The following is a 13316-nucleotide window of genomic DNA, read 5'->3' as shown; positions in this document are numbered from 1 at the left end:
TGGAATATTTGTGACTTCTGTTTCAATGGTTTGAGGCCTGCAAAAGGGTCAGAAAATTACTATCAGCAATTCATTAGTATTATAAGTTTTGTATGTTGTCATTATATTTAATCATTAAGCTACAGCAGTATATGTACATTTCAGACATTATTTATGGAACATAATTTTCAGTCATTTAATCAAGAAAATGATTTGGCATCAGCATTTGAGATAGAAGCATGAGAATTATTATGCTCGTTTATGATTCGTGATTCAATAATGTTGAAATGATCTTTCAATCTTATTGTAAGCAAACTATTTGACAAAATGCTTGGGTATAAAACTCGGTGACTATAGCAAAAAATTTGTTTAGAAAATTGGTTCATCCTGATGATGAATCATAGAGTATGATTCGAAACTTTGATAACAAAAAAGCGCACACTGTCAAATCCAGAAGCTTTCACCATACAATTATGGACTGTGGAAACTTAATGTCTACAAATTGGTTCAGGTTATTACAGTGGTATCAGAGCCAAGATCTTGCCAACTTGTGTATTTACATTTGTAGATTTTAGTAGTACAAGTAATCAGCAAAGTGAAAAGGTTTGCATCCAGTGGCTAAAAGAAAATGAAAACAAATCTAGAATTCACGATGGAACTATTGCAAGAATTCCAAAAATATCAAAAGAAACTACAATATTGTTAGAGAATCCAAAGATGTTGAAACCTCACTTATCAGTTGGATAGATAGTGGAATTTCATGGTGCACAACAAGAGTTTTTCCAGTGTGTTGTGACCTTTTTCACACATCGCCCCATTGCTACTGGGGACCCTCTGATTTTCCTGCTTTCTAGGGTTTTGTTAGTGTCCTGTGACCTTTTTGCTGCATTTTCACCAAGCCTTGTCCAGTTCAGAGCATTTCAGGCCTTGACGATTGAAAGTTAGTTTTTGCAAGTTATGTGATTCCGAAATGTGAACACCACCAGAGTGCTTAGAAAGGCCAAAGGACGAAGATCGCAATCGATTTGGACGGATTTGGACAATATAGAAAGTTTACTTTTTTGCTTTTTCCTATTTTTTAGGAAGTTTCGTTTTTGGCATTTTCAGCCCGATCCTCGGTATGGCTATTTTTAGAAAGTTTTTCCTATTTTTTAGGGATGTTTGCTTTTTGTTTTTTCAGGATGCAAACCTAGGGTTTACACTTGTACCATTGACCAGCTTCGACCGAAAATCGAAAATTCCAAGTTTTGACCTAAAAAAGCTAAATCCGTAGATTTTAGGCTTTTTGCTTTTTCAGGATGCAAACCTAGGGTTTACACTTGTACCACTGACCAGCTTCGACCGGAACTCGAAAATTCCAAGTTTTAACCTAAAAAAGCTAAATCCCTAGATTTTAGGCTTTTTGCTTTTTCGGGATGCAAACCTAGGGTTTACACTTGTACCACTGACCAGCTTCGACCGGAACTTGAAAATTCCAAGTTTCGATCTAAAAAGCTAAATCCCTAGATTTTAGGCTTTTCGCTGCTTCAGATGATCCACCTAAGCATGGATTTCAAATTTCAAGTTAATCTAGTTAAATTAGATTAAACTATGAAATTTTGAAGTTTCTCTGAAAATTATTCTAAGTCTGGCTAACAAGGGTTTTGAAGTATTTTTACAGGTTCAAACCCCACCACGATGCAAGAGAGGCCATGAAGGAGCCTTGCCTGAAGTCCGCCATGCCTTAGAACGCTGTGTGGGTGCCAAGTTTAGAGTCCGCCATGCATTTGGAGGTCATGTGGGAGCTAACAACAAAGTCCGCCCAAGCATGCCAAGTGATGGAGGAGCCTAGCCTAAAGTCTGCCATAGGCTAGAGAGGTCATGTGGGAGCTAACAACAAAGTCCGCCCAAGCTTGCCAAGTGTTGGGAGCAACCTTCAAAGTCCGCCATAGGCTAGGAGAGATGCCTAAAGTCCGCCATACCTTGGAGAGGTATCTAAAGTCCGCCAAGGCTAAAGGGGACATGTGGGAGCTAACTTCAAAGTCCGCCCCAATGCCTTAGCCAAATAACATCAACAATGGAGGCCATGAAGGTGCCTTAGCCAAAGTCCGCCACGCCAGATGGAGGTCATGATGGAGCCCTCTCCCAAGTCCGCCAAAGTAAGAGAGCAAGGTAGGAGGTGCCAAGTTTAAAGTCTGCCATGCATTTGGAGGTCATGTGGGAGCTAACAACAAAGTCCGTCCAAGCATGCCAAGTGATGGAGGAGCCTAGCCTAAAGTCCACCATAGGCTAGAGAGGTCATGTGGGAGCTAACAACAAAGTCCGCCCAAGATTGCCAAGTGTTGGGAGCAACCTTCAAAGTTCGCCATAGGCTAGGAGAGATGCCTAAAGTCCGCCATACCTTGGAGAGGTATCCAAAGTCCGCCAAAATTTGAAGAAGATGGAGATAAAATTCGAAAAATCCACCTACACATGGAAGGTCAAACAAAGTCAACATGATGTCACAAAATCCACAAAGATTTCAAAATTAAATCCAAAATGAAGAAAATATCTAGGGATTATTGAATATCTTCAAAATAAATCCAAAGTGGAAAGTTTTTTTTTTTGAGGAAAAGAATATTGAAGGAATATTGGAAAATTATTGAGATATTAATTCAAAATCGAAAGTTTTTGAAAGGGAATATTGGAGAATTGATGAATATCTTCAAACTTAATTCAAAATGGAAAGTTTTTTTTGAAAGGGAATATTGGAGGATTGATGAATATCTTCAAACTTAAATCAAAATGGAAAGTTTTTTTTAAGAATTAGAAGTATGAGTTGGATGATTTTAGGGGTTTTGCTTGAAGATTTAACCTTGTCTACAAATACTTCATTATCAACTTCATTATTACACCAAGAAGTTCAAAATTACTAAGGAGAGCTTAGTAAAGTATGTCAGTTTGAAGATCATCTAGAGAAAATTCTAGATATTGCTGGAAGTGGGATAATATTTTTTGGCAGAAGGTTTACAGATTTCTGGAGAAGGGCAACTAGTACGAGGAAGAATCCTCCAAACTTTTCTGAATTTTCTGAATATTTTGGAGAAAATTCTAGCCTTACTCCTATCCAAGTCAGAGGTGAAATTAAAATTGTGAATTTTCTGAATATTTTTCAGAATTTAATAAATGATTTTTTCGAAAATTTTGGAGGAAGAAAATCATTTTTTTGGGCTAAGTGTGAAATTTTTTTGAAAGTTTTGACACTTGGTGGTAACCACAACCAACCTTAAGACTGAGGGTTTTAAGGTGAAAATTCGATTTTTATGGCTAAGTATGAGAATAAAAAATGGAAAATTTTCCAACACAGCCATTTCGCAGCCCCGTTATTTTCAAAACTCTGCAAATCCTTTCCTAACTTTAAAATTTCCATTGTTTGCTTGCAGGCCTTATACATTATGAAATTCTAGGTAGACAAAGATGCTCCTCCAGAGTCGAGGATGACTTCAAAGTGGAAGAACATCAGCGACACCAACCTCGAACACATCAATCTAAGGGAGTTAAAGAAGCGAATGTTTGGTCTGGACAACCTTGTGCCTACCACCATTGCGCGAAAAATGATGAAGAGTGGTATCGTGCACGCTGCTGGCTTCCTCCCCACCATGCAGTGCAATGAACTAGTAGTCGAATGTGCCAAACACTACAACCTCATCAGTAAGGATATTGTTGCACTTGATGGAAGAGTGTTGGCGAATGTCACTTTTGAGGCCATCAAAGAGGCCTTCAGGATCCCTGAGTACCACAACGCAGTATATATGACAAAGGACGAAGCTGACAATCTGTACCACGACCACCTGGAGGAATATGATGCCATAGTTAACCATTCCTGGCTAGACAAGCCGAGGAAGGGCACCTCCAAACTCCAGAGAAAGAGCCTAGTGCGAGCATACTTCAAGGAGGACATTGGGGACATGATTGTCCTACTCAATAGAATAATAGGAAATCCTCAGGGAGCTCCATTCGAACCCTGGATGTATTATTTCATTAATGAAATAATCAATGGAGTAAAAATGATAGACTAGGCCCGGATGATCAGCGACAACCTAGACAACCGCTAAGGAATTTGGAGGCTAATAGGACTTTCTTCATGAGTTCTTACTTGTTTTATTCTTTGGCTAGGACCTACAGGTACAAAGGTCTCACTTGTAGAGGAGAAGTTGGGAACAAGGAGAACCAATTTCCAGTATATGATTGCTATCCCCAGCTCCACATGGAGGAGAAGTTCCATTACAAAAGGGTGAATGATACCTTCCTGATGCACATTACTCGGACCCTTCAAGGTGGCCTGCACCAGAGGCTCTCTCAAGAGTCTATGGACTTCATCGGTCGGTTCGGGTGTTGGTACATCCAATATCCAAAGTCCACTTACCTCCGAATTCAGGGATTCTCTAGGCCTCCATACAAGCTTCCAGCTTACCCTACCAACCGAGTGGTGTTGCTCGAGGTTGTGAGACAATTGGAGGAGTATATAGTGATTCAAAGGAATAAGCAAAAGAAGGCAGGGACGTCCTCACTTACAATTGGTAATGGGCTGGAAACATGTCCATCATCACAGGCTGCAGCCACCGCTGAGAAAGAACTGGCCCGATATCCCTTCTATCAATACAAGGCAAGAAAAGATTTCAATCCATTCCATAGGATAAAGAAGATCGAAGGGACAACGTTTGAGCACAGACTGGATCTAGAAGACTGTTGGGCTAATGCAGCCGATAGTTTCGAGATCCGGAAGAGGTTTTGGTCAAGAATTCCTTTGAGTATGGTAAGAGCAATGAAAGTATTTAGAGTTGCCGATCAGGTAGAGGAAAGCCTAGAACTTCAGCAGCCAGGTTTTGAAAAGATGAAGAATGAACCCTTAGTCTTGATAGATTGGACAGAGGGAGAGAAATCGGATCTAGCAGACCTCATGAGGTCGGTGGTTGAGTACTCAAGGTGGTGGGCGTCTGAAAAGACAAAATAGTTGAAGGCCAAAGGTGTGACTTTAACTTATGAATTAATGGGAGTAGATGATACTCTGTTCGTCAATCCTTGTACCTCTGCCGATGATGCTCGGAATCCAGAAAGTGTTGGGTCTTGAAAGAGGAAGGAGTTGGGTGGAAGCTCCACAAAGGTCACAGGGAAAAGGGCTGTAGGTGAGAGAAGAGAATCTAGCGAAAGTCACTCCATCCTAAGTGCTGCTTCCATTGCGCTTGATCAGAGTACAATTGGGGAGCAAGAAATGAACATCTATGTGATTGATGATGAAGTAAGAGTGCTTTCCCAGCCAGTTGAGGAAGTGGTGGAGAAGGTCTTCCGAACTCCAGACAGGGGGCAGATTGAAGCCCCTACAATCTTCTTGGATGGCATACCAGCGAACCCAAGAGAGGCAGATGATGAGTTTGATCGGAACACTGTAGAGCAATCAACCATTCTGGATTGGCTGAGAGCAAGGATAAAGGCCAAGGTTCCCAAGGAGGCCCACTCAACCGAGGAGGTCACCGCAGCATTCCTGGAGAAGGTGAATGAACCCGCTATAGCTAAATCGCCCAAACCAGCCAGGAAGTTTTCCCTGATTCAGAGAGACAGTGCCGGATTCAGGACAGTCCAGATAGCGGTGCCCAAAGAAGGGAAGACTAGGGACAATGTCACCGTAGATGATTACAAGGTTACCGCCATAGAGATGGGTAAGCCTACCCAGGACCAAGAGATCCAATATTTTGATGACTCCTGCAATGTTCTAAAGACGAGGCTGGCTCATGAAAAGGAAAAGAGGAAGAAAGTGGAAGAAGAGAACCAACAGTGGAAGAAGTATGTTCTCCATCTTACTAGCCCGCTCAACCATGAAGTCCCGGCTACTCCACAGCCTCTTCAGCAGGGATCAATGAAGGACTATGATGATATGAAGGGATCGTACACTCAAGAAAAGGAGTGGATTTCAAACGCTTTGGTACGTGCTGACACCCTGGTAGAAAACTTAGTATTGGCACGAGGCAACTTCTTTGTTGATTGATCGTATCCAGGATCTAGCATCCAATTGGGAAGAAGTGGATGAAATTCAGAATGAAATACTCCCTCACCTGAAGGTTATCCGAGGCATGTCAAAGAGTAGCTTAGTGGATGCAGGCATCATACAGACAGGAGACAGGTACGACTTCGGCACGTGGTACTATGCTTTGGTCACTCGGATTGAGGCTCTGAAGAAATCCGAGACCAAGTGTTTTGAGACAGAGGCAAGTGTTAGAGAGATCTTGGGCAAGGTATTCCGTGTGGCGTCAGAGATCTGGAAGAAGGAAAGCCTAAGGGAGAAGCATTTACAAGCAAAGAACCTGAGAGCCAGGATTCAGGCGAGCTTCTTCCGAGATTCAGGGATGATTAACAAAGGCGATCTTTCGAAGATTGCAAACTTCCTCTCCATCGATGACAACTTCCTCACCCAAGCAGTGGAGTGGGAAGGCATCCTTGCCACATGCGCCGATGATGTGGACCTCATCGACTTCCAGATTGGCAGTTTGCCAAGTGTCACCATGGAGGAGGTCAAGCTCATTGTGTCCAGATACGTTGAATCTCTGCAAGAGGAAAGTGGCCACTCACCTCAGTAAAATTAGTAGCTGCGCCACTTGTCACTCTTTCATTTGCTTGAACTGATAGTATTTCGGGAAACCCTAATTAGGGTTTAGGACTTTCAATCTTGGCCCTTGATCATTGTTTGATCTCGGTCATTCATTTATTTTTGAGAAACTATATAAGGTTGCCTCCTGTCATTTGGAGAGTGTGAGGTTTTTGATGTATTGTTGCTTAAGGTCATTTCCAGATAATATATTGCGTGTGCGTTGCTTTGTATTCTCTATTATTTGAATGATTTGCATGGTTTCAATTGCCTCAACACTTAGTGAAAATTAATCTAGATTTGCTTTCATTGTTGTTAATTTGAATGAAGGATTTGATAAGTATCAATTGATGGTGTGTCTCCGCTCATACTTTTGGTAAATGGATGATTTCCATTCTACCGTGCAAAGTTAGTCTGAGCCTATCCCCTGTGCATCCCAACATCTCGATCATAAGCACAACCCATTGAAGATTGCGCCGGCCTTGTGTAGTTGTCCCTAGTGTGGCGAAGCAAGGCTTGGTTTCTCGAGAGCACCGAATTGACACTGTCTCCAGAATTCGTAGGATTAGATTAGCCTTCCTAAACCCTATCTCTTTTTCCCTTTCTTTTGAAAGTCTAAATCCCAAAAAATTCCCCAAAAAAAGAAGAGCCTAAATTGCTAAATCCATCTAAGTCCAGCAGTTCAAAAATACTTGTCAAACGTAAGTCCCCCTTGAAAATTTCAGCTTGCACTACCCAAGAAGCTATTCCACTAAAGTTGTTTGTTCGCACATATAGACCTTGGAATCAGTAGTGATTTTTCAGGAGAGGATAGAATACCTTCGGGTATCCTATCCTAATGTTTGGTAGATGATAAAACAGACACCAACACAGTGTAAGGAAGAATAAGGACAGCAAGAATGAATTTGGAAATCTTTGCATCTTATTCAAAGGAAATTGGGAGTTTAACCACTGCTGCAAGGATAATGGAGTAAAGGAAGAATTGAAGTCACAGAGGAGAAGCCAAAAAAGAGAAGATGGAACAAGAAGGAAATCAGTACTTGAGTTGCAGAGGTTGATGAGTTAAAGATGTTGATTTTAGTAATCAGATTTAAAGTAAATAACAGAAACTGAAAATGCAACACATTATGGCACAAAACAACACAAGAACAACAAAGCAGTACCCTGGGAAAACCTCCCTCCTAGAGGAAAAAACCCAGCAACAAGATTCAGCTCTGATTATATTAATATCAAAAGATGTTCAAGTACAAATTCCCCACCTAGGGCATACACAAACTGATTTATCTGAATCTTGGATTCGGATCAGAACATGACTGAACCTCAATCACATATAGGGCAGATCTTCAACAAACTTGAAGCACAATAGTCTGAAAATACTTCGCTCTATAAATTTGCCCTCCTTAAATGAATTCGCTCAGCAAGTTGACTCAATATAGCTCAGACTGTGATTGCAGACCTTCAATCATGATCGCTGACCTTCAGACTGTGTTCGCTGATCTCCAGAATGTGTTCACTGACTTCTTGAAGAATCGCTGATAGTTTAGTAGGAAATTCGTTGTTTTTGCAGATATACATTGCTTGTGTTGGATCATTGTTTGTATTCAAATCACCTTGTAGATATAGGTGACACATGCCTTCAATAATCCTAAGTCGGCTTGCATATATTATGCCAAGAGTTTTACACGTTACAATTATATAGGTCAAGGTCTAATTACAAGCTACATATTTGATAGGTCTTGCCCCATAACAATTACATAATACATAAGTTGAACACCCAAATAGGGCCTGCCCTATTATTATAAGTTACAATGGGGCCCAGCCCAATTACTTGAATAACTTAAACTAGAATCCGATTCTAGCTACATATTTCAACAAAAGACAGATGAATGCATGAACTTCTCCAGCAATGAGGAGGCTGTTACTAAACAAGAGGCTTGTCAGATTGTCCTTCCAAACATTTTAGTAGAGGAACATACTAATGTTGATCCTGCTGAAAATTTCAGTGCTTGCATGCCATTTCTTTAGAAAGTTTGCATGGAAACACAAAAACTGGAATCTGATCTTGAAGGTTATGTTGCTTCTACAAATGAGGATGAAGCTAATTTTTCAACTGCACTTGCAAGTGAGGAGGAATGCCTGAGTCTTCAGGAAAGTGCTGAGATTGAAGGATATGCTAATTTGGAGTTTGCTAAATCAGCAACTAATGATAAGTCATATGAAGGTACGTATGTTTTTTGATGATTCATTGATTGAGTATAATTCTGTACTACCATCAATTCAAAACAACTGTAATGCAACATCTAGAGAGGTAGCTGATATTGGATATGCAAATAAAGACAATTCAGAAACGTGATTGTGTGAAAAGCCAAATTCCTTTGTCTGAGTTGATCAAAGGCCTAGTGAATTGCAAGTTTTGTTGGTCACTGAGGATAAGGTTGTTCAAACCTCAAATTGTTTTGATAGCACACACAAGTTCATTGAAGACCTCCTCTAGAAGGCTCAACTCGCAGAGAGACAAAATGATTTAATGGTTGGAGCTACTTTATTAAACCTGTAAACTATCAAAGGCACTTTAGAAATAATGATATCAGATTACTTGCATTTGCTTTTAGATACAGATCATGCCATTAAGTTTGCAGAATAGACTTTCAAAAAAGGAAAAAAGAATTTGATTAGCTTAACCTTGAATTAAGTTTAGCTCACTATTCGCTCTACTAAGCAGAAAATCAGTCACTTGTCGCAGCTACTTCAAGGGAACAAGAATCTAACTCAAGGACCATGGAATTCATGCAAATAATCGGGAGCACCCGTCATGGGGATTTGGGGGCAATGGCCCCTATAGTGTTGAGGACCAGCATCCCTCATGGGGGACTGGAGGCAACACCCGTGGTAGGGGTTGAGGGGTATGTCCCTTGTGGGGGTTTGGGACAATGCCCCCAGTAGCGTCAAGAGGCAGTGCCCTTGGCTTGTTCCATGTCACAATACATGGTGGGATTGAGGGGCAGAGCTCCCATCACAAAGCCCAAATTAAGGCCTTTGAAAGAACACAAACCTTCATGATGCATGCCATCTTCACAATTATACTACTTAAGGGTGATATTATGCATGCAGGCGTTTTTTTGTTTATAAAAATGCTTTTTTTAAATTAACTGTTTTTTATTTTTTAATGGGAGCTCTTGGGTCCCCTTGGGTTTGGCGTAGGGTCCCTCCTAAGCACCTTGGGTTCCTTGTGGGTCCTTCATAGAAGGATCCACAAGGAACCCAACATGCTCGAGAGGGATCCTAGACAAACACAATGAGGAACCAGCTCAAGACCCGGATCCCGAGCTGTACCAATATGAATAGGGGGGTTTTGTTGATAAATGTCAAACAATTTTTCTACCCAAAGCACATTTGTTGCCACCTATTTTTCTTTAGTTGATCTTGGAACCTTGAGGCAAGTTCAACATAATAATGTGGTCATCTTTAAAACCCTACCACCATGTTTGTCATTTTAAAACAGCTATCTTAATGCAGTCACATATGGACAAGGCTGAGCGTCCCAACTGAATTTGGCAAGTAGAAAAACCATAAGTGCTCTAAGATGGATGGTGCATTGCTTGTGATGCATTCAAACATGACAGGCGAGTAACAATTCACCCATAAAAAATAAGTGCCTACTCTTAAAACGCAAGTATTTGTAATATGTTTAATATTTTTGGGTAATTATTTTAATGACTTTAGGGTAACATATTGCATAAGCAATTTATTTTGGTACGAAGGCAGTGTTTATCAATACATTTTTGCACACTACATTATAAAAATTGATCTTCATCGATAACATTATTTTATATTTTGTCTCAAACACGTACATATTATAAACCAGTACAATTTATTTGTTATGACACAGAACTGCATTTAGATAGTACTAATAGTATTTGTATTTAATTAATGTATTCTGCATCTTTTCAGCTTACTTTTACTAATTAATGCGAATAAGAAAGTGTAATAGAAATTACTTTTGTGACATAAATGTTGTGTTAAATGATAATCCATAATTCTGCTGAGAAGTGCAAATTTTTGATACATGATTCTTGTTTGATGCAGAAAGGACAGCATAATACTCATTTTTGTTTGCCTCAAGTAAGTATGCAAACTTTATTTTATTGTGCGTATCAGTAGTGGAAGTAAATGATATGCTTCTGTAGAAATAGAGGAGCAAGAAACAATATTTTTTAAAATATTCATTATTCATTATTCCTTCCAATTGAGTATAGGGACTGAAACCAATAAGTCGGGACTATCAGTTAAAACTATAATCTAACCTTTTCACTTTTCCCTACTTCCAATTAGCAGTCTACAAACCTCCTCTCCTGTCTTGCCGATAATTATTCTCATCATTGTGTTTTCATTTTCTGTACACTGCTTGATTTTTGTTGGTTTTTATAGGAAAGCCAGGCATCAAAAGTTGGCTATAAATTTGGAGGTCCTCCTGTTCCCATATCACAACTTGCAAAAATGCCTTCTTTTAAATAATTCAATCATCATACGATTTATGCATAAGCAGATAATGTTTTTTATGGAACATTAAATTAACTTGAATTCTAATTTATCATACACACTAATTAAAAACTTTTATCTATGCGAGACCATTTTCTTAGGCGCTTAGCGAAACGTGGTTGAGATCTATGATAATAATTTTTTATTATAAATCAATAATTAATAAACATAAAATCCCTATCAAAGATCGATGTTGGTGACAATGTTGGCACTTAGATAAATAACAAGAAACTAAGCCTTGAAGATCCTTATTTCTAGCTTATTTTCAATTCATAAATAATCTCCATAGTTCACAGTCATCACTTCTCAAGGATCGATATATAGATATTTCCTTGGGATTCTGATGCTGAATCTTAAGCCATTTGAATCCATGTTGAGATTGATGCCCACACTAATGATGCTCCATAGATCAAAGTTTGCTTCACACTTGGTTCCACAGTGGTTATGAATTGTTAAGAATGTATTTCACTAACCTTGTTGTTCTTCCTTATCGTACTCAGAGCCTTGAAGCAGTGAAGAGACTTCAACCAAAACGTGCTCTGTTTGTGGGAATGACTCATGAGTTTGAACACTATAGAGACAATGAAGAGTTGGCAGAGTGGTCTAAGAGGTAATATTTGATGAACACAAATTCAAAAGAGGGGAAGATTTCATGGTTAGTTTTGTTTATGTTGTTGTTTAAATTTGTTATTCTCCTGACAGTTTGAGTTTTATTGCCATCAATTGCAGAGAAGGAATTGATGTTCAATTGGCTTGTGATGGACTGAGGATCCCCATTAATCTCTAACATGCAATGTTTGATACTGAAGCTTCAGTATTCTTTTACTTTATACAATTGTATAAATAAATTACCATTCATCTACTCTGAAGTTGATGATTCAAGCTGTTCCCACATGGGATTCAGTAATTAAAATGCTATCTAGATAGTCATGAAGCTAAATAATCAGAATGTGCATACAGATGCTGCACATATGAATGTTTAAAAATCACTGAAACACATCAAATATTTTATCAGAAGCAGTCCCATTTGATAACGTTATATATTTTTCATTTTACATACATTCTTTATGTACAGTTTGTTTGTTAATAGTTTTAGGCTTTTAGCAAATGGTTATCTTGATAATTTTCTGTCAACGAGAGGAATCCTTCATAAGGTTGTATACTTTTCACATTGCAATTAAATATAATGGCTATGGTGATTAATGTATCTCCGAGTAAATTTATATCTTGTGCTGGTCATAATCCTCCTAAGAAATGAAAGTGCGTAGATCTTGGAGAAAGAAGCCTTAAAAGTAAAGCGAAATTGGAGAAATGTTTCATTAGTTGAATGTTATACTCAACCATGCAATTAAATTTCATAGTATTAGTAATTTTTATTTCTTGATTTTCTTTTATGATAAAATGTAAATAATAAGGTAATATGTAAATATAATTAGTATAGTAATATTTTATTTACACAATATTGATTTTGTATATTAAATGTGGAAATGGTATTTAAGAGGTTTTCCTTTCAGTGGTGAAGTTTAATGGTTCACAAAGAGTATACTACGATCAAGACTTGTCAAGTGTAAAGGCCCTAGCACAAAAAAGAGAGATCAGGATCAATGTTCTAAGTGAAATTTGTTGGTGTTAGAATAAGTCAAAACTGAATCATCTTGTGTGCTGCGTATGTGGCAAAGAGTTTGAGTTGCAAACAATGACTAACATAGATCTGTCCTCCTTCTCCAGTTAGCTGTCATTCCTCTGTAATTGGTTGTCAGTTTGTATAACAGATTTATAGGGAATCTGTTCACTACTTGTTTGTATAAATAAACATTACTTTATCAATAAAATTATGCATCAAATTTCTCCGCTCTCTCTTTTTATTTGTGCTGATCTGTTTTTCTATTTTGGTATCAGAGCACAGATGGTTTAGGTTGAGTAAAATTGATACATATCAAATGGTTTGAATTCTGTCCCTCCTGATTGTACCTCCAGGGAAGAGTTTCATGTGAGCAGTGATTGGCCCATTTTGGAGGCTGCGGATGAAAGTTTGCTAGATTTGCTCATGCTTGAATTTATGTTTCTCTATTTCAGTTTTCTTTGCTACGTGCCATAGGAAGTCTCAGTGGTGTTTCATTTGTGTGTTCCTCTCTTATTTCCGTTTCCTGTGAAGCTGCCCCTTTTATTACCATTTCATCGTGAAGGGAAGGTGAGTAGC

At 38.8% G+C, this 13316-nt stretch overlaps 1 protein-coding gene across 1 annotated transcript in view; it reads left to right on the top strand.

The window, feature by feature from the left end:
* LOC131051381 (putative hydrolase C777.06c) overlaps positions 1 to 12177 on the top strand; it is a 135542-nt gene extending 123365 nt beyond the window's left edge. The window contains exons 7-9 of the mRNA XM_057985876.2: positions 10664 to 10699; positions 11617 to 11726; positions 11846 to 12177. Of these exons, the coding sequence (XP_057841859.1) occupies positions 10664 to 10699; positions 11617 to 11726; positions 11846 to 11903 (204 nt within the window). The 3' untranslated portion in view covers positions 11904 to 12177. The remainder of the gene's footprint in view (positions 1 to 10663; positions 10700 to 11616; positions 11727 to 11845) is intronic.
* The last annotated feature ends 1139 nt before the right edge of the window (positions 12178 to 13316 follow it).

Source organism: Cryptomeria japonica, chromosome 11 (assembly GCF_030272615.1).
Source record: "Cryptomeria japonica chromosome 11, Sugi_1.0, whole genome shotgun sequence".
NCBI classification, from domain to species: Eukaryota; Viridiplantae; Streptophyta; class Pinopsida; order Cupressales; family Cupressaceae; genus Cryptomeria; species Cryptomeria japonica.
This window is presented reverse-complemented; position numbering and strand designations above follow the sequence as displayed.